Here is a 25451-nt window from a genome sequence, read left to right as displayed (position 1 = left end):
TCTAGCTGATTTATTTTTCTGAATACTGATACAGTGAACTTTTAACTGACATTTAACCCAATCGCCCCCCCCCAAAACAACTAAACTATAAATAAAATCACTCTCTCCATATATATTTTATATTTTTCTGATTAAAAGATTGGGGTCGATTTAAAAGAGATTATACTACAACTCTATTTTACAAGGCATGTATAACCCAATAGTGGCTTAGATGACCTATTGAGGTTCTTTCCAGTCCTACACTTCTATGATTCTATAATTACTTGGCAATAGCTAAGTAACTACAAAATAATGTCATGTCTCTGCAGAGCACTTGATAATTGCATCTGAAGTTATCCAGTAGTTAAGTGATTAACATACACCAATTATAGGCTTTAGTAGTTAGAAAAATCAAGTTTATAAAACAGAAATAACCAATTACAACTTTTCTCTATTGTTCACAGTTACCATATGGCCACTGATTTATTACATGGTTATTACAGACAAGTTACACAATGAAAATAGAATGCTCTATTTTCCTAAGCAGCTTTGGGTGAAATTCACTCGTCTCCACATGAAGCATAAGGAATCAGTTTTTGTTGTGGTGAAGTCAGAGGATTTGTGATAGAAGTCAAGCCCATGGCAAACAGTAAGGTTACACTGTGGGTGGGCTGGATACCTTTGACTGTCTTTGAAAGAAATGACTATGCATTTGTTGCAAATTCTCATGGCTACAGGACTATCAAATATAGCTATTTTTTCAATACAGTGACAGGTTCTCCTTTCAATAAGTGGGCTCCTCTCTTTCCAGTTGGGAGCAAACTCTTATTTGCTAAATTCAACCCACCCCTCCCACTCCCCCACTTCATAGAATAGTGTGTATGTACACACATTTTCCAAGTCTGACTAAGAAGTAATCAAATATGCAATCTGTCCAATCTCTGTGTATTTTAACCCTGACCACACCACTTCTTCCCTATCCATGGACCTCAGTACATGTGACTATGCACTCAAATCATCAATGGAAAGCACAGGTCTCCTTTATGAGACAGAATACTGGATATCAAGAAAGCTATACAAAAATTAAGTTAATCTTAAATTTGCCATCTAATAATTGATAATCTATTTGTGTAAAAAGGAATACTGAGAGCTCTAGATTTCTCATTTCATTTGTTCCAGCTTGCTTCTCTTCTAATGGGGTACAATCTACCATATAAGAGAGTGCGCATGAGTTATTTTCACACTTGATAACACTCCATGATTTAATGTAGTAGAATTATGTTACATGTCAGATGCATTATATACTACATCGGCTGTAGTAGAAGAAACAAACCACTGAAGTGGGAATTTCAATCTACCAAGTATGTACTTGAAAATTAGAAATCCATGATTTAATGTATGGTTGTGAATAGGCATATTAACAGGAGATACCATCACCTTTTACAAATACAAAGAAACAGATTGAAAAAGCAGCAACAAAAATAACATGGGGCATAGTTTTAAGAACTATTAACAGACATTATACATATTGAAAATATTTCAGACGATCAAAAAGTATGAAATATATCGAGGTCATTTAAGAGTAATTATACTGTATGCTATATGATTTGTTGCATGCAAGAGCATAATCCAAACAACAGTATCTAACAACATGACCTGCACCTAAAATGCAAGGTGAACAGGCTTAATTTAACACAATATATTGAGCAGTTTTTATTAAAGGTCTCTCAAGATACTTGTGTGTAGAGGCAGCATATACTAAGTGCTACCAGTTAACTCCACAGCCTTCAGAAGATCAACCAGAGATCACAATAGATCATTCAATCATTTCTAACCCCAAATAATGTCTAAATGCTATGGAATTAGAATTTGGGGACTTTTTATGATGAAAGTATTTTACTACTTGAGTAAGCAAAGAGCTACATACTGATAATGCAGGGGACTATACAGATAAAAAGTATCTGTCATTATTGACTCTAATAGCTCACATGTAGCCTTGGACAATAACACTATTGGTGGCAGTATGTTAGCCAGGACATTGTCTCCTACCAGGTAGAGAGATTAGGAGGGATCTCTAACTACACATTCACACTCACAAATAATGAGGGCGAGACTTAGTTTACCACAATATTACCTTATTTAATTCTTCTTTGGTTTTGTAGCCCATAGGAGTTTTCCTGAATCTTCCTTCTTTGTATTTTTGTGTAATAAATGTTATCCTTTTTTCTAGAGGGGAGTCCATATGCAATTCCTCTTCTGGTTGAAGTTTTCCTGCCCAAAAACTGTTTGCCCTTTTATTTCCAATGACAATAAAAAGCTGCCAAAGAAAAAGAACAGGCAATTCAATGCAAAAGATATTGAGGTAAACTACAAAATCTTTTAATCTGCTAAAAAGTGAAAGATGATTAGAGAAAATGGAGTTGACTCTGGGGAAAAACAATGGAAGCCTCTACAGAATCATTGCTTATGCTGTCCTGTTAAATGGTGGATGAATAATGAAAGAGTCCAGAGCTCTATGTCCATGATTAATCACCAGTAACAATGGAGGCTTAACAATGCTACTCAGATACAGTATTTCGAAAGGAACTGGGCAAGATCTGTAGAAAGGTTAGCAACAAAGGATAGGCAAATATGTACAGACACACAGTGTACCAGCCTAGTGCTCCTTACAAACTTGGAAGGAAACACCAACTTTTACCTGTCAAAGCAACCAACTAATTTCCCACAGCAAAAGGGAGATGTGAGGTGATGAAGAGGGATCTCACTGTAGAGAACAGACACAGTTACTCTTAAAAAAATGTCTTCCATTTTCAAAAGGTTTTATTGTTGGATAAATATTCCCTGGCAGTAAAAGGGGGAAACATTGCTGTATGTCTCTCAAAACAAAATAATATTTTAAGCACCACTACTGCAGGAAATTCTCAGGAAGATTATTCTAGAGAGAATAGATATAACTTGGAAGCTTTAAAATTTCACTCACTCCTTTTCTTGAACTGAACTGAATTTTTCCTACAAGTGTGTAATAGGGTGGAGTCCAATTTAGGGCCCATTAAGCACACTTCCAATGAAGTCATGGCAAAGCAATGCTCCCTCACTGGGTGGATTGCATTCAGTTAATGTTAGCAGGGAGCCGTCACTGCTGGATAATGGATTGCATTCTGGAGGGTGGACTACAGTTGTACTGATTCTCAGTATGGGGATACAAGAGTGTGTGTGTGGTGGAAGAAGAAGATTATTAGTGCCCACACCGCCTTGCACACCACTGTAGAGACCAGTTACTGTCTGGCTTTGCATATCTAGTTTATAGATAAATTATCAAAAACATTTATGCAACATTAAGAAGTATTTAAAGCAGTATTGCCAATTTATGATTGTATTGCTAATCTCAGGATAATATTTAATGTATTTCTTAAACCCCAGCTCCTGGAGTCATGCAACTTTCTGTTAAAAAATGTATTGAGGGGAGAGGGGAAAATATTTCAGCCCTCATGGTTACAGAAAGGAAATAAAAGTAATTCAGGCTGTCAAGCAATTAAAAAAATTAATCATGATTAATTGCACTATTAATAATAGAATACCATTTATTTACATATTTTTGGATGTTTTCTACATTTTCAAATATATTGATTTCAATTACAATACAGAATACAAAGTGTACAGTGCTTACTTTATATTTATTTTTATTACAAATATTTATGCTGTAAAAAGCAAAAGAAATAGTATTTTTGCATTCACCTCATAAAGAGATTGCTTTACAATACTTGTATCATAAAAGTTGAACTTACAAATGTAGAATTATCTACAAAAAAAATAACTGCATTCAAAAATAAAGAAGTAAAACTTTAGAGCATACAAGTCTACTCAGTCCTACTTCTTGTTCAGCCAGTTACTCAGACAAACAAGTTTGTTTACATTTGCAGGAGATAATGCTGCCCACTTCTTGTTTACGTCACTTGAAAGTGAGAACCGACATTTGCATGAAACTGTTGTAGCCAGCGTTGCAAGATATGTATGTGTCAGATGCACTAAAGAGTCACAGGTCCCTTCATCTTCAACCACCATTCCAGAGGACATGCGCCCATGCTGATGACGGGATCTGCTTGATAATGATCCAAAGCAGTGAAGACCGACGCATGTTCATTTTCATCATCTGAGTCAGATGCCACCAGCAGAAGGTTCCACGTCCACTGGAATAGCGGCTGAAGCATGAAGGGGCATATGAATGTTTAGCATATCTGGCATGTAAATACCTTGCAATGCCAGCTACAAAAGTGCCATGCGAACGCCTGTTCTCGCTTTCACGTGACATTGTAAATAAAAAGCCGTCAACATTATCTCCCATAAATGTAAACAAACTTGTTTGTCTTAGCGATTGGCTGAATAAGAAGTAGGACTGAGTGGATTGTAGGCTGTAAAGTTTTACATTCTTTTGTTTTTGAGTGCAGGTATGTAACAAAAAAATATACATTTTAAAGTTGCACTTTCACAATAAAGAGATTGCATTATGGTACTCGTATGAGGTGAATTGAAAAATACTTTTTCTTTTGTTTATCATTTTTACAGTGCAAATATTGTAATAAATATAATAATGTAGAGTGAGCTCTGTACACTTTGTATTCTGTGTTGTAATTTAAATCAATATATTTGAAAATGTAGAAAAACATCCATAAATAGTTAATACATTTCAATTTGTATTCTATTGTTTAACGTGATTAAAACTGCGATTAATCATGATTAATTTTTTTTAAATTATTGAGTTAATCACATGAGTTAACTGTGATTAACTGACAGCCCTAAAAGTAACCCAATAATAATTATTTCTTAAAATTAAATGACTGTTCAACCAATCTCATGAATTGGACGGGGGCCGGGGGGTGAATACTTGGGTTGGCAATTCTGTTAAAGAGTAAACACATTATCCAAGAATAGGGCTTATACATTTATTTTAATGAGCTGAGCCTTTAAATACAAATAAGAAAGCAACTTTTATACCAAAAATCACATAGATCTAACATTTTTCACAGTATCTCAAGAAGTTAAGTTATCACATAACCTACCTCAATCAGCTCATTACTCCAAATGCTGGCATCCATTTTTAGGCTCCGGACCTTTGAATCTCTGGGCCCTAAAGATCTGTGCTGCCCTTAATAAAAATAAATAAATTAAAAATATTATTTAATTTCAACTGAGCCTCTTGTGTTAAAAAAATAACAAAAACATGCCTTTAATAAAGACAGTAGTTATTATGCTGATTGTTTTCAACACAGACTGGTCATATGCAAGAAGTTTGAAATTTTTAGATAATTACAATATTGTGCAATTCACAATATACTGAAAGCAGCACCCTAAATTATGAAGAGATTGTAAATTCTTTGGAATAGGAATGATGTATTTTCCATGTTATGTAAATACAGGTTGAACATCTCTAATCTAGCACTCCCTGGTCCGGCAATATACGTGGTCCGGCATAGGCACTGACTCCGTGGGTGCTCCAGGGCTGGGAAAAATTAGTGGGTGCAAAGCATCCACTGCCGTCAAACTCCCCCTTCTGCCCCCCTCACCCCGTGCCTCTCATGCTGGCGGCCCTGCGCTTACCAACTTCTCCTCCTCCTCCTCCTCCCTCCCAGTTCTTCTGGAGCACCACGAACAGCTGATTCACAGGGTGGGGGGACCATGCTGAGCACAAAGCCTGGGGGTTCTGCACTACCCCCCACACCCTTACTTCCTGCGCCTATGGAGACCTGCTGGCACTCTGCATTGACCTCCCATGGTTCAGCAAATTATCTGTTTCGACACCAGTCAGATCCTGAGGGTGCCGAGCTACATGAGGTTCAACCTTTACTGTTTACCTTTATGCAATTCTTTAAATATTTAATATATCACTGATTTTTTTCTGATACAGGGGACATTTAGAGATTTTTTTTGTTAAACTACTTGGAATTTTTATCCCTCCTTTCCCTCCCCCCCACCATACACACTTACTGCAAATGTAAAAATCCTTTTTTTACCTGCCATTTTAAAGTAGGTTTCTAATAACATCTCAAAAATGTTTCCTTGGTAACCATAAAATATGTACTGAAGTTCTGCAGAATAATTTCTGAAATGTTTACTCTGCAATGTCTACTCGTAAGGTTTTTTAAAAGGAGCACTCAAGAGAAGGCCACTGTAGAGAAACTAAATGAATTCTTTGCATTGGTCTTCACTGCAGAGGATGTAGAGATACACACATCAGAGCTTTTCTTTTTGGCTGACAACTCTGAAGTTCTGTCCCAATTTGATGTATCAGTAAAAGAGGTTTTAGAACAAACTGAGAAGGTAAACTGTAATAAGTCACCAGGACTAGATGGTATTCATCCAAGAGTTCTAAAAGAACTCAAATAAGGAATTGCAGAACTATTAATTGTAGTATGTAACCTAATACGGACATCAACCTCTGTACCAGACAACTGGAATAGGCAATTCTTTGGAATTTAGAATTATTTGAGGGAGTCAACAAGCAAGTGGATAAAGGTGATCTAGTCGATATAATATATGCCGATTTTCAGAAATCCTTTGACAAGGTCAAAGGAAAAAATAATCCCAACTACACATATACAATGATGGGTTCTAAATTAGCTGTTTCCACGCAAGAAAGATATTGAGGTCACTGTGGATAGCTTTCTGAACACTTCTACTCAATGAGCAGCAGCAGTCAAAAAGGTGAACAGTATGTTAGGAACTATTAGGAAAGGGATAGAAAATAAGACAGAAAATATAAATCCCTCATGCATTCACACCACGAATACTGTGTCCAGTTCTGGTTGCTGCATCTCACTTTCATATGAGGAGAGACTAAAATGATTAGGGCTGTTCATCTTAGAAAAGAGACTATTAAGGGGAGATATAATAGAGTTCAGTAAAGTCATAAATGGTGTGGGGGGAAATGAACAGAAATGTTATTTACCCTTTCACACAATACAAAAACTAGGGGTCACTGATGAAATTCATAGGTAGCAGGTTTAATACAAACAAGAGGAAGTACATTTTCACACAATGCACAACTAGCCTGTGGAATTCACTGCCATGGGATATTGTAATGGCCAAAAGTATAACTGGTTCAACAGAAATAGGTGCATCAATGGCTATTAGGCAAGATGATCAGGGCCACATTATGCTCAGGGAGACCCTATACTTCTGGCTACCAGAAGCCGCGAGTGAAAGAGGGTGGATCACTCCAAAATTGCCCTGTTCTGTACACTCCCCTGTAGCTCTAGTACAGACCACTGTAGACAGGATAGTAGACAGAATGGACCATGGTCAGACCCAGTATGGCAGCTCCTATGTCCTTATTCATATGGATACAAGGTACCCAGTGCCTCTACAGCGACACTAAGGAGCCTTAACTTCCACTGATCACAATGAATTACTCATTTCAAGGGCACTGAACAACTTAGAGGATTGGACACATTCATACATGGAAGTGGTTTAGAATAATGAAATATATCTATACTTCAATTTAAAAATATCACAAACGTCCATTAATTTCTGTTCCTCAAAACTTTTGCAAGGATATGTTATAAATGGCACTTTAAGCAAAACAAAAACAATGCAAGGACATACACAGGTATGCAAATGACATCCTGGGGAACCACCACGGCCTATTTTTAATTACTCTACCTGCACATTTCTTACAAATGACAACACAGAGATTGATGGATGCCCAGTCGGGATCTGGAGCTTTACAATCAGCACAGCTCCTGTTTGACTCATTGAACCATATCTTCTCAGCTACTTCATAATCAGAGAGAGTTTCTGCTATCGATTGCTGTAATGCTTCAATCCACTCTTGTTTCTCTCCTTCCGACTCTGCTGTAAAGCTGAAACAATTGACTTTTCTGCATTATTGATCTTTATTTTAAATCTCAATTAAACAGGGTCTACAGTTCCTCTTATGCATTTAATCTACAAATGAAATTGCCGTTCAAAAATCTGACTTCCCTAGATATTTAAATATCAAGACAAGATATATTCTTTCATTTTGTTGCTTAATGAAAATTCCCTTAACATTCCAACATATAATTTATTTATAAGCTAAATTAATTAAATGCAATAGTAGTTTTTGGCACACTCAACTTTCGTTCCAGAGTTGCTTTCAATCTTTTTACTCAATATAAATCAGATTTGAAACTTGAGTTTAAGCCACAGTATCACAAATGACTAAGGGAGACATAGCCAAAGGAGCTATTAGAATTTACTAAGCAGTAGAGATGGACTATCCCATGGGTAATAGCTCTAAATAGGATATTCCTTTACACAGACCATCTAATGTTGTTGGTTTAGTGTAAGTAAAATACTCACTATCTGACCCAGTTAGCCACAGACTCAAGTCATTGATCATGACCAGTCTACCTGCAGTTCTATGCTGCTAGAAATGAGACTCAGACAGGTCACCAATGAAACTGAAAATTATGCTTGCTTTTCAGTCTCCTGGCCCAAGGTTAAGATCCAGAAATCCAAGGAAAGGAATAGGAAAAGGAGCAAATCATTTTTTCTACATTACTGCAGTTTCATTTAAAGTACAATCGTTTACTATGACATTCCATAAAATGTACATCTTTATTAGTATTCATGTTTTTGTTTCCAATCATTCACCATGGAACATAATGAACTTGCAACTAGCTTCAATGGGAGGTTCTTAAAAGGAATGCATACGATCCTTTCTTAGAATAATTGAAAACTAATTACATGGACAAAGTACTATTTTTGGTACCTTTTTTACCTGACATTTTTATTTATTTATTTTAAAGAAAAAGACTTAACAGTGAACTCTCCTTTTCCTTTACCCTTCCTTAGAATGAAACCACACACTGAAACTCAATTCATCCTTATATTATAAAAATAAGAATTTGCAAGGCCTGGAAAGGGATGTAATAGATTAACAAGACAACCAAAGAAATAACATCTTACAACTATATAAAAACACTGAATAATCATATTTAAATTACTGCAATTTTTACCAAAAGTGAGTAAGGTAAATTTTAATGTCAAGCAAACATTTCTAGAATTTACTACCAGCACTGAAAATTTTTATACATAAAAATGTGAACAGCTCTTACCTAAAGCTTTTATAGGGAGTGATTATTTCAAAAGACTGTTTTGCTGTCCTGTCCACTTGTTTTACATTCGCCACATTCATAGGGATTATAGTGATACCAAACCCAGTCTTAAAATCCTAGGCAGAAAAAAAAGGGGAAAAAATTAAGGTTTCATTCTTCATTAATCAGAAGATGCAAAATTATTAAATCAGCTGTTAATAAGCTTTTCTTGAGTGCATTGAGAGAGGCTAAAAATACATTAAATACTATCTTAATATTACTTTTCTATGTAAGCAATTCCTCTAGTTTCTAGAGGGATGTTATTTGATCACAAGTGGGCGGGTAAATGTTCTATGCAATTGAATGGGAGGTAAAGTGGTCTAAGAGAAAACTCTGTTTTAAAACATGATCCACTGGATTAAATCATACTTCAGTTTTTGCTAACCTCGGTTTCTACAGTGCAACTATATATCTAGATCTAGATCTTTGTAGATATAAATATGGGCATTTCTAATACTAAGACAATGCTTTCATAACATTTATAAAATTCTAGTTCTTGAACATTTGACTGGTTTTTCCACTGATCCGCTGATTAAATTTGGACAAGTCATTTTACCTCTCTGTGCCTCAGCTTCCCAATCTATAAACTGGGGACAGTAATACTTGCCTTTGAAATGACTTTTGGATAAAAAAAAAACAACAACACACTATACAAATGTTTAATAGTATCATCTGTGTTCTTGTTAGAGATGCTGAACGTGGGCTTGCTTCCATTTTTAAAAACAAAATTGAGCAAGAAAATGAAAATTTATAACATAATAATAATAATAATAATAATAATAATAAATTCATATCTGTGTATCATAAATGTTAAGTAATAATTGCATCACAGTAGGAACAAAGGGCTTAGCACTGTAGACACATATAGTAACAGAGTCCCTACCCCCCAAAAATGTATAATCTTCATTTTAGAGCAGAACCTAAAACAGTATGGAGGCATTGAGACTCCATTTCAATTAAAGTTACTTAATTGATTGGGGGGTGGGGAGACTGTTTATGATTTCCTGCAAGTCTGACGCACCAAAACCACCCCTTAAAGTTGTTCTGTTTAATTTTTTAAAGTTAGATTTCAAGTACATCCACAACAAAACTGAAGCTACCAAAAACCGTAGTGGCAATTAATACTCAAACTAAGAATTTCACTATATGTCTTTAAAACCTGCCAAACTCTTTCTAATGCAAGTTTTTCATCTTTTAGATTTAGCCATTTCCCCCCTCCCTTTACTTTAATTCTATGCCTCTAACGTGTTTGCATTTATTTTTCTTCACTTTCAGCCACTTCCTGACATGCTCTTCTAACTCAATGACTTTGATCCTGATGTACCTTTTCTAGAGAAGACCAAAAGCTCTGAGGAACCTACACAGTGTTTAATTCACCCTCTCTGATTAGTTCTATGGCACAGAATGAAGAGTATAATCACTTCTGAGCATAGACTTGACAGCATGTTCTATAGCAATGAAGTATTCTTAAAGTCCAACTTCACTGGTGAAATTAACAGAAGCCTGATGCATAAAAGTAAAAAACAAAACCAAAAACCATTGTGTCTGAAAAAAGCAAATATTTAGTTTTGAGCTACCGTGACTATAATGGGTTAAGTCACATGGGAAGAACAAGATAGAAAGATAGCCAACAAGAAACTAAAGGCTGTCATTTCTTCACTACTTTACTTTTAAGCAAACTGAATGATGCTTCAATTAGTTGCTTATAACAACCCATAAGAAGGCAGAGCTGAGTGAACAAACGGCACCACACCTGAAGAATTGTGCACAAATCTGGTTGCTAAATAGAGACTGAATATTGAGTGACTGGAGGAAGTATGAGAAATAGGATTTCAGAGGATATAACCTGGGGTCCTGACTGGAGGGTAACTGTGCTTTACCCACACTACTTATACTGCCAATGGGGGGGGGGGGGAAGAGGGAGGGAGTGAGGGGCAGGAGAATGGGGAAGGATTAAGGTGGAAAAGCAAAGTCGGGGGGAGATCAACTTATCCCCTCCCCAGCCCGTTTGGATAATTACTTCTCCCCTTCTCGTAAATTTGGCCACTGTAATTAATATGGCCCATATTACCAAAGGCAACAACACAAGTTTCAAATATGAAGCCACTCAAAAGGAATCAGAAAGGCACAGGGTTCAATTCCCTTCTCCACCACAGATTTCCTATATAACCTTGGACAGGTCACTTAGGCTCAGGTCCTCAAAGGAATTTAGGCATGTCACTTCTGGTTCTGCCTCAGTTCTCCGGCTGTAAAATGGGGATAATAGCATTGCCCAACCTCACAGGTGCGTTGTGAGGATAGATTCATTAAAGATTGTGTGATGTTCTGATAATTTGTAGTTGGGGGGCAGATAAGTACTATAGATCATAGATAGAAGGAAATAAATATAAATATGAAAGGGACATGATTTCCTCTTTTGTTCTTATGCTTTCACCACCTCACAAAAGACACTCTTGCTTAAACAGTAGATATTGTAAAAGTTGGGCACTTCGCAGCACTAGGATGAATATCACAAAAGGTTCCTTACCAAAACACTCTTGGATTTATTTATGGTATTTCATTTCACATTAGATACCATGAAACTTTCTTATAAGTGTGAACGTTTTCATCTCCCTTCCCATTTATTTCACCACCTGTTAAGTTTTGTCTTAAAAAAAAAAGATTGCAAGCTCTTCAGAGGAAGAACTCTCTTATTGTTTATTTGCACAGCATCTAGCAAAGTGGAACTACAGTCCAGGTGAGGCCTCTAGATCCTATTTTAATATAAAACTGTAAGGCATCTACAAGTCAAATAAATGATAGAAGTAATTTCGAACATTTACCCACTCAGGCCCTCATCCTCCACTTACATACAGAATAGCCCTTGTGCATTAAGTTAGAATGTCCATAAACATTTGCAGAAATGGATTTTAGTAAGAGGATCTTTAGAAAGCTGCAGCAACTGGGGAGTCAGTAACACCCTTCTTATTCTAATCTGAAAAGTATAACATAACACACTATCCAATCAGTTACTCCATGCCTTACTACTGTAAGACAGCACCCCATCTGGTAACTATACAGCATTCAGCAGTTAGTATAAACCAAGTTTTGTGCGTGACACACACAGCAGAATCAAGGTTCAGAAATTAAAGGCTGTTTTGATTGCAGTATTGTTCTCTCCTTCACTACTGGAAGTTTGAACTCGATGTAGGGAGGGAAAGGAGCGCTCCACTTAGAAAGATAAATTAATTCATTTTAAGAGCATGAGAGGACAATAGGGCCATTCAAGCACCAGTCAGAATGCACAGACAGCGAAGATCAAGCATCTCCTCTCTGGAATAAGAATTGTTTTACCCCTACAGATTGAAAGCTCATTGTTCAGGACAGATTAAGCCAGTACATTAGACTTTTTGAGCAATGGAAGAAAAAGCTTAAGAACATTTAAAATATAGAGGGAAAGTGGAGTTTCTTAATCAGAAAAGTCTATATGATACATTTGTATTTTGGGGTATATATTTTGAGGAGAATAAAAAAGGCGGATCCTGGACAAGAGCTTTTTTTAAAATAGGATACACTGGGAGAAGAAAAATATCAAAAAATAAATCTCAATTACACGCTCATGACTTTAGGAAAAGGGAGCTATCCATGAAATAAGACAATGGGAACCTAGCATATTTGCTGTAGTAAGCGGTAATTTTCCTGCAGCAGGAATCATTAGAACATATGATCCCAACTGACATTGCTACAGAAGTCTGTAACACAACCTACAAAAAAAGTCCTTCCCCCCATATCTAAACCAGTACATCATCATACACAATAAAAAATAGAAAAATATATTTCATAAGTCTGCCAAATTGCTTTCTGTCCTGTCTGCAACTTTTCATAGGGGAAAGTTACTATTCTGCAAATCTAGGTGGTGCATCCAGAATTCTTTGCACTTACATTCTAACCAAGAATCACAGTGTGTTATAGTTGGTTTAGTTTCATAACACCTCTGTAATGTATATTTACATCTGTAAACTGGGAATAGACTGAGAGTTTAAGGGTAACATTTACAAATTTAGTAAAGTCAGGACCCTACATCCATATTTAGACATCTAACTAAGATGTCTTATTTTGAGAAGCATTGAACATTCACAGCTCTCAGAAAATAGGCAACCAAGGGCCTGAGGTCATGCAAGAAACCTAAAGCATATTTGTGACTAGAGGAAAAGTCTTGCGGCTCCAAGTTAAATATATGTTCTACCCACAAAACCATTCTTCCTCTCAAGGGGAGTACAGTCAGTCATATACAACCTTATATTTCATTCACTTTTATCATCATTTCTGGTCACCAGCTCAGTTCCCCTTCCAGACCAAATTTTGCCTGAGCCCACCAACTCCAGATTTGTGGTTGTTTAAACTTTGCAAGTGGTTTTGTAAGATTATTTAAAAGTTATAAATAGCCGTGTCCTGGTGTGCTCTACTTTTTACTGAATATATCGTTATTGCTGTGTGGTGTAGTCTGTTGAAAGACTTATAAGAGACAGTTAAATTGCACAGCAAAAAATCCCCAGAACGTGTGCCCTTTATTGATTCTTTATGAATATGATGACAACCTCAAACATTTATTCTAAAGAATCAAAACAACTCTACTTGGTAATTTTTGCATTAGAAATATCAGACCTCAGACCTCTGCTTTTTGCTGGAGGACAAGATGTTTAATGACGACACCACTGAAAACTGAACAGCAGCTTTACTGAGAGAAGAGGGGAATGTTTAGATTGGAGGGTTACAGCAGAATGAGAATAAAAGCAAATTTTTTTCGGGTTTTTGTTCTAGCCTGCTTTACTCAAAGTCATGACAAAATGGAGTGGGGGGCGGGGTACGGGCTCTCTGAAAAGATTCAACATCCCTTCCACTGGCAGCAGAAGACTGGGAATGCTGCAGCTCAGGTTTCAGTCTGTTGTGATACTGCTATCCTGATCAAGTTGTTCAATCCTGAAGTCCAGTAAAAACCTGGAATTCAACACTTGATATTTAAAAGGTTAAAAATACATACTGTAGTTAAAAAAATACCAGGGGAAAAAATCTTCAAAGCCCTTTTGACATTGTAAAAGAGCACCAAAGGGTACAAATAAAACTATTCTCGCGATTGCAGTTCACCTTTTTGACAGTCCTGCAAACCAGTCTAAAATATGGTCTTCTAGACTTGTGAAACCATTCTAGTTCCAATTTTCCTTTCCCAGTAGAGTGTGAGACCTTTAATCTTCTTTAATCAATTCATTGCTTCAAAAGTATGATCTTACATGTTTCCTTAGATTTACCTTTGCTTTTTGGAGTAGCTCATTTGAGGTTTGCTTTATGCAAGTTGTCACAAGGTTTGTGGAATTTACAGCAAGGCTTCCTTCTGAAAACTAAGAAGTCCCTTAGCAATTTAACATGATTTAGACCTTCCCGCCTATACTAGGCCCACATCATTTGATTTTCTAGCAGCCAAATAATTTCAAATAGATTAAAAACTCTCTTATTTTTTAGGTAGCGTGTAGTTTAGTATTTTCACCTGGAGCAGAGCGGTTATTTCCACCATGTAGAGATTGAGAAATTTGTTTCCATATTAATGGAATGAAAGAAAATTAAGATATGTATCACCAGAATTTGAAAAATATAATTGTTCAGTAGTCTAGGAACCACTTTGATTATATTATTTTTTCTCCACAAAGCTATACTGAATTGTCTCCTTTTAAAAGGTATCCTTTGCTTTAGTCTCTCCAGTTGTCTTTCATCAGCCTTTAAGATTTCCAAGCCTTTAAGATTTATGCCTATTCAGATTTCAGCCTAAAATCTTTTAAACCTAGCTTTTAAGTGAGCACTGACAGAACACATAGACGCACTTTCTTATACCCTTTTATTGCTGGTGTTTTAGAATGTCAACAAGGCACATGGTATACGTATAAATACTACACATGCAAAAAGGAAGTTAAAAAGAATATTTTCAAGGTTTAAAAGTCAAGCATTCAAAAGTTAGGAAATACCAGAATAAAGGCTACCTGTGCAACCTTAAATCATCCCCATAGTGTGTATGCATTATGATGCCATCTTTAACCACATGATCACATACTCGGTCCCCTCCAAAAAGGATCCCACATTCAAAGAACAAAAGGGACCTGCTCTGGGGATGAATCAGGGTTGTGTAGTAAAGGAGATTATTGTTTCCAGGATCCCTGCTTTATTTGTTGCAGAAAATGGAAGGTGTTTAGTGAATGAGAGAGAGGATGACAGGAAGAGAAAGAATATACTCATGGTTTAGACAGTTGACCATTGCCCTGGAAAACTGGATTCTATTCCTATCTCTGCAGCAGAATCATAGAATATCAGGGTTGAAAGGGACTTCAGGAGGTTATCTGGTCCAAGCCCCTGCTCAAAGCAGGACCAATCCTCAACTAAATCATCCCAGCCATGGCTTTGTCAAGCCTGACCTTAAAAACACCTAAGGAAGGAGATTCCACCACCTACCTAGGTAACCCATTCCAGTGCTTCACCACCCTCCTAGTGAAAAAGTTTTTCCTAATATCCAACTTAAACCTCCCTCACTGCAACTTGAGACCATTACTCCTTGTTCTATCATCTGCTACCACTGAGAACAGTCTAGATTCATCCTCTTTGGAACCCCCTTTCAAGTAGTTAAAAGCAGCTATCGAATTCCCCCTCATTCTTCTCTTCTGCAGACTAAACAATCCCAGTTCCCGCAGCCTCTCCTCATAAGTCATGTGCTCCAGCCCCCTAATCATTTTTATTGTCCTCTGCTGGACTCTTTCCAATTTTTCCACATCCTTCTTGTAGTGTGGGGCCCAAAACTGGACACAGTACTCCAGATGAGGCCTCACCAATGTCGAATAGAGGGGAATGATCACGTCCCTCGATCTGCTGGCAACGCCCCTACTTATACAGCCCCAAATGCCATTAGTCTTCTTGGCAACAAGGCATACTATCGACTCATATCCAGCTTCTCGTCCACTGTAACCCCTAGGTCCTTTTCTGCAGAACTGCTGCCTACCCATTCGGTCCCTAGTCTGTAGCCGTGCATGGGATTCTTCCGTCCTAAGTGCAGAACTCTGTACTTGACCTTGTTGAACCTCATCAGATTTCTTTTGGCCCAATCCTCTAATTTATCTAGGTCCCTCTGTATCCTATCCCTACTCTCCAGCGTATGTACCACTCCTCCCAGTTTAGTGTCATCTGCAAACTTGCTGAGGTGCAGTCCAGAGTTCATGTGTGATGTTAGGCAAGTCACTTACACCGCATTTTTCTGGGTGCCTGACTTGAGGCCAATTGCAGAAGCATTAAGCACTCACAACTGCAACTATATGCTTGGGAACTCTGCTCTGAACATATTAAATGTTATATAACAGTATGTACTTCAACATCAGGTCCTAGGTGTCTTCCCTTGGGCACCGAAAACTAGTAGATACTTCAGATCTTTATGTCTCTGTGCCTCAATTCACCATCTGCAAAATGGGGATAAAATCTACTCATCTCACCGGGGTGCTGTGAAAAATAAATGAATGTTTGTGAAACAGGTACTATAGGGATGAGTGCCATAGAAAAGCCCATGAGGAAATTAATAATTCTGCCCTTAGAGCAAGGTCTGAACACCCCAAACTAAATCAGACCTGGGGTTCCACATTGAAGAACGAGGATAAAAAATACTGAACAGCTGCTCACTAAGTAATCAACATCCATCCTGTGTCCTGAAAGGGCCAGGAGTCCTTTGGGAAAAAATAGTACGTGAGCATGTAATTAAGGACTATCATAAAGGTATCAAACTAAGGTTGCTTAGACATTTCCTAATCTCCAAATGCTTGATTTTGCAATCTTAATAATGTTCTTTTAATGTAGTTTGTGTGAGAGATTTCCTAGGTTTTAAAAAAAGCAAATTGAAAAAAAAAATCCATCTTACTGACACCCACGTGGGTCATCACCAGGGTTGGAACCTTCAGATCTACCAAACAGACCTCCACTACTTGATCTAACAGAGTAACTGATAGGCATAGGAGGTTGCAATTCTCTATGTAGACCAGCACTAGATGATGAGAGATGATGCCAAAGACTAACAGATATTTGCTGACAACAGAAGAATAGTGAGTGTCAGGATTCCTGGGTTCCAAGAATGACCCTAAACACATATCACTATGTTGTACACAACTCCAGTCATGTGTCTCACTTATTTTTAAGACGCTACTCAGGTGAATTTCATTAGCTTATTAGCTTACACCCAAGATATTCAACAGTTAACTTCAACCCAGTCTGTCTACTAGAAAAGAGTAACCCATCAAAACCAACATTTAACAAGATACTGAATCATTGTGGAAACAGATTACTTAATAAAGCAATGTGGGGAAAGTTAGATAATAGCCTCTCTTGGAACTAAGGTGACCAGATGTCCCGATTTTATAGGGACAATCCCGATTTTTGGGTCTTTTTCTTATATAGGCTCCTATTACCCCCGCACTCCCGTCCTGATTTTTCACATTTGCTGTCTGGTCACCCTACCAGGAACCTTGCCTAAAAGGGGGAAAAAAAAAAAAAAAAAAAAAAAAAAACCTTGACCAAAGCACATAAGTAAGGATCCATTAACAAACAAACATCTATGATTATATCTGAAAAGCATTTTAACAGTTGTAGTTTTTATCCTTGGGGGTTGAGATGGTGTAGCTCTTGTTTCAGTGGAGTCTAATGCTACCAAGTAAAATAGAAAATGTGAGATATAGTCTAATAATGATTACCAGGAGCCATAGAAATTTACTATCCTTGCAACACAAACACAAACCACTTTGGATCAACTTCTTTTTGCTCAGTTTCCAACAAGTCATCACACTTGGGTATGATAAAATTAAGAAGTGTTCTAATAAAGGCCTTCAACCTATGATGTAGCAATTACAAATCATGCAGTTATTACAAGAAGCTGTTTACACAGGTAGCAAAGAGTCTTGATAAAAGCCAATATGGGGAGGAGACAATGCTACAGTCATTTAATGATGACCCATTCATTTCTCTTTTGTACATATGCTGTTTAAGTAAGCACTGTATGAAATGCAAATACTCATATAATAAGCAATAGTGTGGTAATCTCTCTCTGAAAGCAATCAGAAGCTATTAGTAAAATACTAAGTTTGGGAGTTAAAGAAAAGTGTTCCTGGGATTAACTGTGTGTGATGTTTTCTGGAAAGTCCTGAAGGGGCACGATCCTGCCTTGTACTTCATGATGAGTTAGACTGAAGGGGAGTCAGGGGGAGGTTGCTAATAATTATACATAGTAGTTGGTAGTAACTATAGATAGTAGTTGCCCAAACATTCCAGCCACACTTGCTCTCTACCACTTTTCACTCTCTCTCTGCCAGGCACCAGGAAAGCAAAACAGCCTAACACCATCTGGGTGCCATGAATGAGAGACAGAGCTGTATGTCAAAGGCAGACTGATGGCACCGCAGACCAAACCATCGTAGTATCTCCCCAGTTTTACATAAATGGTGAACGGGGTGGAGACGAAATAGATCCTTGTGGCACCCTGCATGACAGAAACATTGGCAGCAGATGAACAATTCCAATTTGTACAATTATTGTAATTCCCTTCCAGAAGGGCTTCCTCCTACCATGTCAAGTATCAGAGGGGTAGCCATGTTAGTCGGGATCTGTAAAAGCAGCAAAGAGTCCTGTGGCACCTTATAGACTAACAGACGTATTGGAGCATGAGCTTTCGTGGGTGAATACCCACTTCGTCGGATGCATGTAGTGGAAATTTCCAGAGGCAGGTATAAATATGCAAGCCAGAATAAGTCTGGAGATAATGAGGTTAGTTCAATCAGAGAGGATGAGGCCCTCTTCTAGCAGTTGAGGTGTGAACACCAAGGGAGGAGAAACTGCTTTTGTAGTTGGCTAGCCATTCACAGTCTTTGTTTAATCCTGAGCTGATGGTGTCAAATTTGCAGATAAACTGAAGATCAGCGGTTTCTCTTTGAAGTCTGGTCCTGAAGTTTTTTTGCTGCAGGATGGCTACCTTTAAATCTGCTATCGTGTGTCCAGGGAGATTGAAGTGTTCTCCTACAGATTTTTATATATTGCTTGTGGCATGTTCTGAATTCAGCAACACATTAGCTAATGGGCATGAGCAACTGTGATTATATTATGCCTGTCCTAGCTAGTGAAACAAAATAAAAATAAAAATATAAAAAGCCTTTAAGAGAGAAAGCCCAGGATATATTAAAGACATTCAACATTTGGCTCAGCCCAAAGGGTGTTCACTCTGACACTATCCACTGTTTAAGAAATCTTGTCATCATGTATCAGGTCACAGATAGTGCTAACACGGGTCTTATGATGTGGAACTTGCTCCCATTTAACATCCATCTCAGCTCCTCACTTTAAATATTTTCCCTTCAAAGAGCATTTTTATTATGACCACTCTTCAACACTTAACTAATATCTGGAAATTCATTTATCATCTCTGCCTTTAGTTTCACCTTGTATTAGTGCTCTTCCATGTATTTCTTGATTATCTACTTTTATATCCCATATAATAACCATCTTGGAGTGTTCAGCATCCTGAACTCCTTGGCATGCAAGGGAATTTACAAATATCATTGTTACTATTAAAATTTTAAGTAGCCATCTGGACTTCTTGAGAACAGAAGCGAAGATAGAACCTAGAATTTTGCATATATATTTATCAAGCCCATTTTCTTGAGACCACTTTTAAAAGGTATTGAGCTCTATCATGATTTCCTAAGTTCTCTTATGTGTTTTAACTGACTCAGGCTTACGGGACTTGTGCTACAGAGCTAAATATAGCAGACCAGACATTCCTGCTTGGGCTGGAGACTGGACTCTAAAACTCAGAAGTAGTACTGAAAAACTAAGAGGACCTTCAAGTAGGAAAATTATATTCCCAAATTACTGGCTAATTTGCTTTTTATGGTTTGGTTAAGACAGCACAAACACTGGGTTCCTTTGCTTTACTCACTGACAAGATGATGACAAAACACTACACATAAATTTCCAATCTCTACCTCTCTCTCTTTGACTTCTCCAGTTTGAATCCCTCCGATCTCAAAGGTATCGCTACATATAAACTAGTATTTTGTCAAAGCCTGAGACTGAAGAGTATGGTAGAGTGGGAGTCTTTGCCAAGCCAACAGGAAGAGAGTTAGGAAAACTAATAAGAACATACGAATGGCCATACTGGGTCAGACCAATGGTCCATCTAGCCCCATATCCTGTCTTCCAACAGTGACCAATACCAAGTGCTTCAGAGTTCCTTCAGAACTCTTAGGTGAATACCATCTGGTCCTGAGGACTTTTACTGTTTAATTTATCAATTTGTTCCAAAATGACCTCTAATGACCTCTCAATCTGGGACAGTTCCTCAGATTTGTCACCTAAAAAGAATGGCTCAGGTTTGGGAATCTCCCTCATATCCTCAGCCGTGAAGAGTGATGCAAATAATTCATTTAGTTTATCCTTAATGGCCTTGAGTGCTCCTTTAGCAGTGGCCCCACTGGCTGTTTAGCAGGTTTCCTGCTTCTGATATACTTTAAAAAAAATTGCTGTTACTTTTTGAGTCTTTGGCTAGTTGCTCTTCAAATTCTTTTTCTGGCCTGTCTAATTATACTTTTACACTTGACTTGCGAGAGTTTATTCTTTCTAATTTTCCTCTATGGATTTAAATTTTTAAAGAATGCCTTTTGCCTCTAACCAGTTCTTTTACTTTGTTGATTAGCCACAGTGGCACTTTCTTGGTCATCTATTATTATTATTATTTAATTGGAGTGTACATTTAATTTGAGCCTCTATTCTGGTGTTTTTTTTAAAAAGTTTCCATGCAGCTTGCAAAGATTTCACTTTGGGGACTGTACCTTTTAATTTCTGTTTAACTAACTTCCTCATTTTTGTGTAGTTCCCCTTTCTGAAATTAAATGCTACGGTGTTGGGCTTCTTTAATATTTCCCCCCCTACAGGGATATTAATTTTTTTATTATGGTCACCATTAGCAAGCGGTTCAGCTGTATTTGCAGCTATTGGCATTCTTTAGCTCAGTTCAGGTTGAACTAGAAGAGTGAGTGGGGAAAAGGGAACTTCTGAAAAGACAGTGTCTCAGAAACCCTCTTTTAAGTATTCGGTGACCAAGGGTTCCGTCCACAGATGCACAGCTGATAGCGTGTACCATAAAAGACTGCAGGGAATACCAAAAGGTAGCTTTGCAAAGTTTATCCACATATTCTTCTCCCGTCCAGCCCAGGGGGGGACTTGGGCTTTAGTAAAGTGACTGCATCAAGACACATTGAAAAGAGAACTTCGATGGCCTTATAAGTCTCCTGAACCTCTAGAGATGCCTCTTTGAACTCAAAATGATTTTAAAAGGGGAATCCATTACCCTGAAGATTTTTGACCTAAGTACACTGGATAGCCTCTCTGAGGATCAAGTTAGATAACAGACAAATTATTATATTAAAAGTATATTGTGATTCTTCAAAAAGATTGGCAAATACGTTGGTTCTCACTTTTTATCCTAACTGCTCTCTGATAGTTTATGGGATTACATATAAAAGAGAAAAGCACAATGTAAGTTTCTCAAATCTAAGTGATTTACCATTAAGCCATAATACAAAGTTTTGATTTATACCCAGCACATTATGGGTTCATATAATTTTAGTGAAATGTCACCATTTCCATCCTATATATTCTATTTTTCCATGGGTTCATAAAAGCACAACTATTTGCTCTTAGCACAAGCTTATATATTTTCATAGTGGAAGTGGTTTTTAAAATTTCAAAGTTGTTGTTGTTGTCTTAACAATAAAGTTTGACCAAAAAGTGGAAGAAAGTGAATAACTTCCATAGTAGAACAGCTAATATCAAGGATTTGCAGTGAAAAAAAATCCAACAATAAAATATGGGTCCAATGCTGAACAGGCCAACCTCAAAACTTCAGAACTGCACCTTAAATTAATGCAGCATTACTGAACTGAACCAATTGGGCTGCAGTTGATAGATCAATATTTTTTTGTTTGTTTTGAATGGTTTCCTTAAACTCTTCAAATCAACTCATTTCAAATCAAGTCAAATTAGGTATGAGTAATATTTTACCCAATGAAAAACCAAAAAATCAGACATAGGGGAACTGAAACGCATTCATTTCCTGCTGTGGACAAAGATGATAAAATATCCAATGGAAAATATATATATGCAGTACATATACAATACGCTTACTCCTGAAGTATGAGATGTTATTCCCTTTATTTTTAAAATATTACAACATTTCTAAAAATCAAACTAGCAAGACTTTTTTTTCCAAAATCTACTGTGGGAAGGTAGTCAGTAATTGGAATTGAACAATCTGATTAAACAGTGAATGAAGGAGTATTCCTTTTTTGTTGTTGTTGTTGGTTCTACATTTATCTACCACTAATTTCATGACTTCCCCCTTGTCATTTTATGAATAGGGACACAGGAAAGATTTGCAGAACCCAGGATAAGCTACAGAACTGTGCCCCTCTTGAAGCATAACAATTCTACCTGTCTCCTAGTTCTTTTAACTTCTCAATGCTTTCTCCCCAGCTGCTTTCACAAAGGGAGGTGGGAATCAAAAACTTGCTTATTTGAATTTCCAAAAAGACAAGAAAAGTTGCCAATGTTACCTCTTCTTTGGTGCATATAGTATGTGGTATTTTTTATCACTAATTAGATTCCTTTAAGAACATTCATACGAACTGTTTAATGTAGTGAATGGAAGTGTAACTTTTGCATTTTTCAACTTTTCAAATTTACCACTTGACACAAAATGGCTCTTGGAGCATTGAGGGCTTCGCTAGTGACCTGGGAAGATGGTAGAGGAGGGAAGCAGGGAAGGGGTCTGGGTTTGCCCCTCACTCTGAGCCCTACCCCCACTCAACCCCTGCAGATGTCTTAACCTCTTCCCCCTTGTGTAGAGTTACCCTTGGTCCTTGACACTGGGGGAGGGAGTCTCTCTGCTCTGCTGGGGCAGGGTCTCTCTTCCTGCAGTTCTCTGGCCTTTCAATTCTCAACAACACACCTCCAAATTCCAATCCTCCCTCCTTCCTCATGCCACACTGTCTGCCTGAAACAGGTGGGGGGTATATTAGGTTCCTGACAGGGCCTTAATTGGCTACAGGTGCTCCAATTAACCTGTAGTAACCCTCCCTAGTCTACAGGGAACCACACCTTAATTAGCCTAGGGCTTATATATCTCCCCTCCACCACTCTTCCTGCTCCTGCTGTATCACACACCTTAATATTTATTAACGTGGGTAGGTAAACAATTTTAATGCACTTGACATTGTTTTCAAAATATACCACTCAGTATTTGTGCCAAGATAGTTCAAGGTACTTTACACAACAGCGTGCTTTAATAAACTAATAGACTACAATGCCAAGTTGCAGTCAGCAACAGCCAAATGATAAAGTCTTCTGTTTTGATTTAGAGACAAATAGCGGCATCACCCTGATATCTCTGGATACCAAACAGAATGAGTTAAACAAAGCAACACCTCTCCTGCATGCCACGGTTAGGTACTATACAAAATATTATTATCATCACCTTCTTTTAAGACTTGGGGTACAACACATCACCATGTTAGACAGACAAGCTACTTGACCAAAACTGTGAAGGTTTTACAGATCAAAAAGATCACCTTAAAGAGATCATCTTGCAAGTGGTGATGCTGAGCCAGAATTAGTTATATGACTGGGTATTCAGAATCCCAGCAACAGCATTTTGTAGCAACTGGCAGAGAGAGGTTATCAAAAGTGTTACAATGATGTTAGAGAACTGGAAAGAGATTCTTCAGGATCAGGAAGACCTGACAGATGCACTCTGTAAACATAGTCAAGAGGCAGGCAATATACTTTGCACAGTAGAGTCCTGTCATTTCAAATGCTGAACTGACCTAGAATCTGGGGATGAATTCATGGCCCCACTGAAGTCAATGGCAAAGCCTCCCCCCTCCCTCCACTCCAATCCTACAAAACTCCATTCAGGCTGCATTGTGCATACAGGAACTATGTAGATCCTCAACCGTTCACAGTCAGAAGGGCAAGCAGTTAATACAGAAATAACCCTAATAAACCTTGTGCTAATTTTTAAGCAAATCTCCATGCACTAGTATCCGTAAATCAATAGATGACAGAACTGTACAACTAAAACACTTGAATAGCTAGAACCATAGAATCATGCAGAACTGTGATGTGATAACATCTTCTGGTTTTGTGGCAAAGATGCACTCTACTAACCTTTTATTTTTTCTCTCTCTAAATTCCAGTAGAGTTGCTCCTGAATGTATGAGGAGACATATTTCTGACATACTATACCTTGGTATGAATCTAAGAATGAACATGAATAGTATAATGAATACTCAACAATAGAGTTTGTGCTAATGTAACACCTTTTGTTCCAACATTAGCATTTAGCAGCAAGAACTCCAGTGAAGCCATTCAAGTTTCATACAATTTATTTCTGTGAGTTTTCTCCAGGAGTTCTTGGTTGCTAGCGCCAACTATAAACACAGGTAATTTCTTTTTAAGATCATCCTGAAATAATATTTGAAAGGCTGGTGTATTGGACATTATTAATAGACATTATTAATAGATGCCAATACACCAGCCTTTCACTATAGATGCCAATAGTGAAAATGGACTAAACAAGTAGGTGGACCATATACTACAATATTTGTCCCTTTACTCCATTAACTTTAAGAGGAAGAGGGGAAATTGGAAGTTTGGAAAACAATGGAAAGATGACAGATTAACAGGCACCTGGCATTGGCCACTGCTGGAAGACAGGATACTGGTCTAGATGGAACTTTGGTCTGACCCAGTATGGCCGTTCTTATGTTCTTAAAAGGGTAAGTTGGTGTACTTACTAAGAGCCATAACATCCTTTTGCATATGAAGACATGCAGAAGAGAACATAACACAGCTAAAATGGTGACCTGTCCAAGGTACTAGTTTTTTTCCTTACAGAAGCATAGCGACACCAATAACATGGAAAAATATTGGGTAGTCTGACTTTCATGCATCTGTGGTCTGTGCTATTCTCTGCACCAGCGGTATGACTGGCTACCCCTAGCTTCTCCCTCTCATCATGCGTGCGCTCACATGAATTTAATGCTGCTTCAAGTGGCATTAAAAACTTTGCATATGTTTCAGCCAGTTATACTAACTGAACAGGGAAAGACGTGCCAGAGTAGCTGTTCAACTACTCCCCTTTCCTGACCTTTTCCTCATGGTATATTTTTAACTCAATCATGAATTCATCACCATGGTGCAACTATTTCCATCTCACCATTTGGAAGCACCTCTCATGGC

The 25451-nt window shown here is 37.6% G+C and overlaps 1 protein-coding gene across 3 annotated transcripts in view; it reads right to left on the bottom strand.

The window, feature by feature from the left end:
* ARAP2 (ArfGAP with RhoGAP domain, ankyrin repeat and PH domain 2) overlaps positions 1 to 25451 on the bottom strand; it is a 199969-nt gene that overhangs the window by 96700 nt on the left and 77818 nt on the right. For all 3 annotated transcript variants that reach the window (XM_039541886.1, XM_039541887.1, XM_039541888.1), the window contains exons 10-13: positions 9075 to 9190; positions 7636 to 7835; positions 5037 to 5122; positions 2114 to 2296 (exon numbers count right to left, since the gene is read on the bottom strand). In XM_039541886.1, coding sequence (XP_039397820.1) covers positions 2114 to 2296; positions 5037 to 5122; positions 7636 to 7835; positions 9075 to 9190 — 585 coding nt within the window. The remainder of the gene's footprint in view (positions 1 to 2113; positions 2297 to 5036; positions 5123 to 7635; positions 7836 to 9074; positions 9191 to 25451) is intronic.

This window comes from Mauremys reevesii, linkage group 5, assembly GCF_016161935.1.
Source record: "Mauremys reevesii isolate NIE-2019 linkage group 5, ASM1616193v1, whole genome shotgun sequence".
Lineage (NCBI taxonomy): Eukaryota > Metazoa > Chordata > Testudines > Geoemydidae > Mauremys > Mauremys reevesii.
Note: the sequence above shows the minus strand (reverse complement) of the source record. Positions and strands in the feature narration are given on the sequence as shown.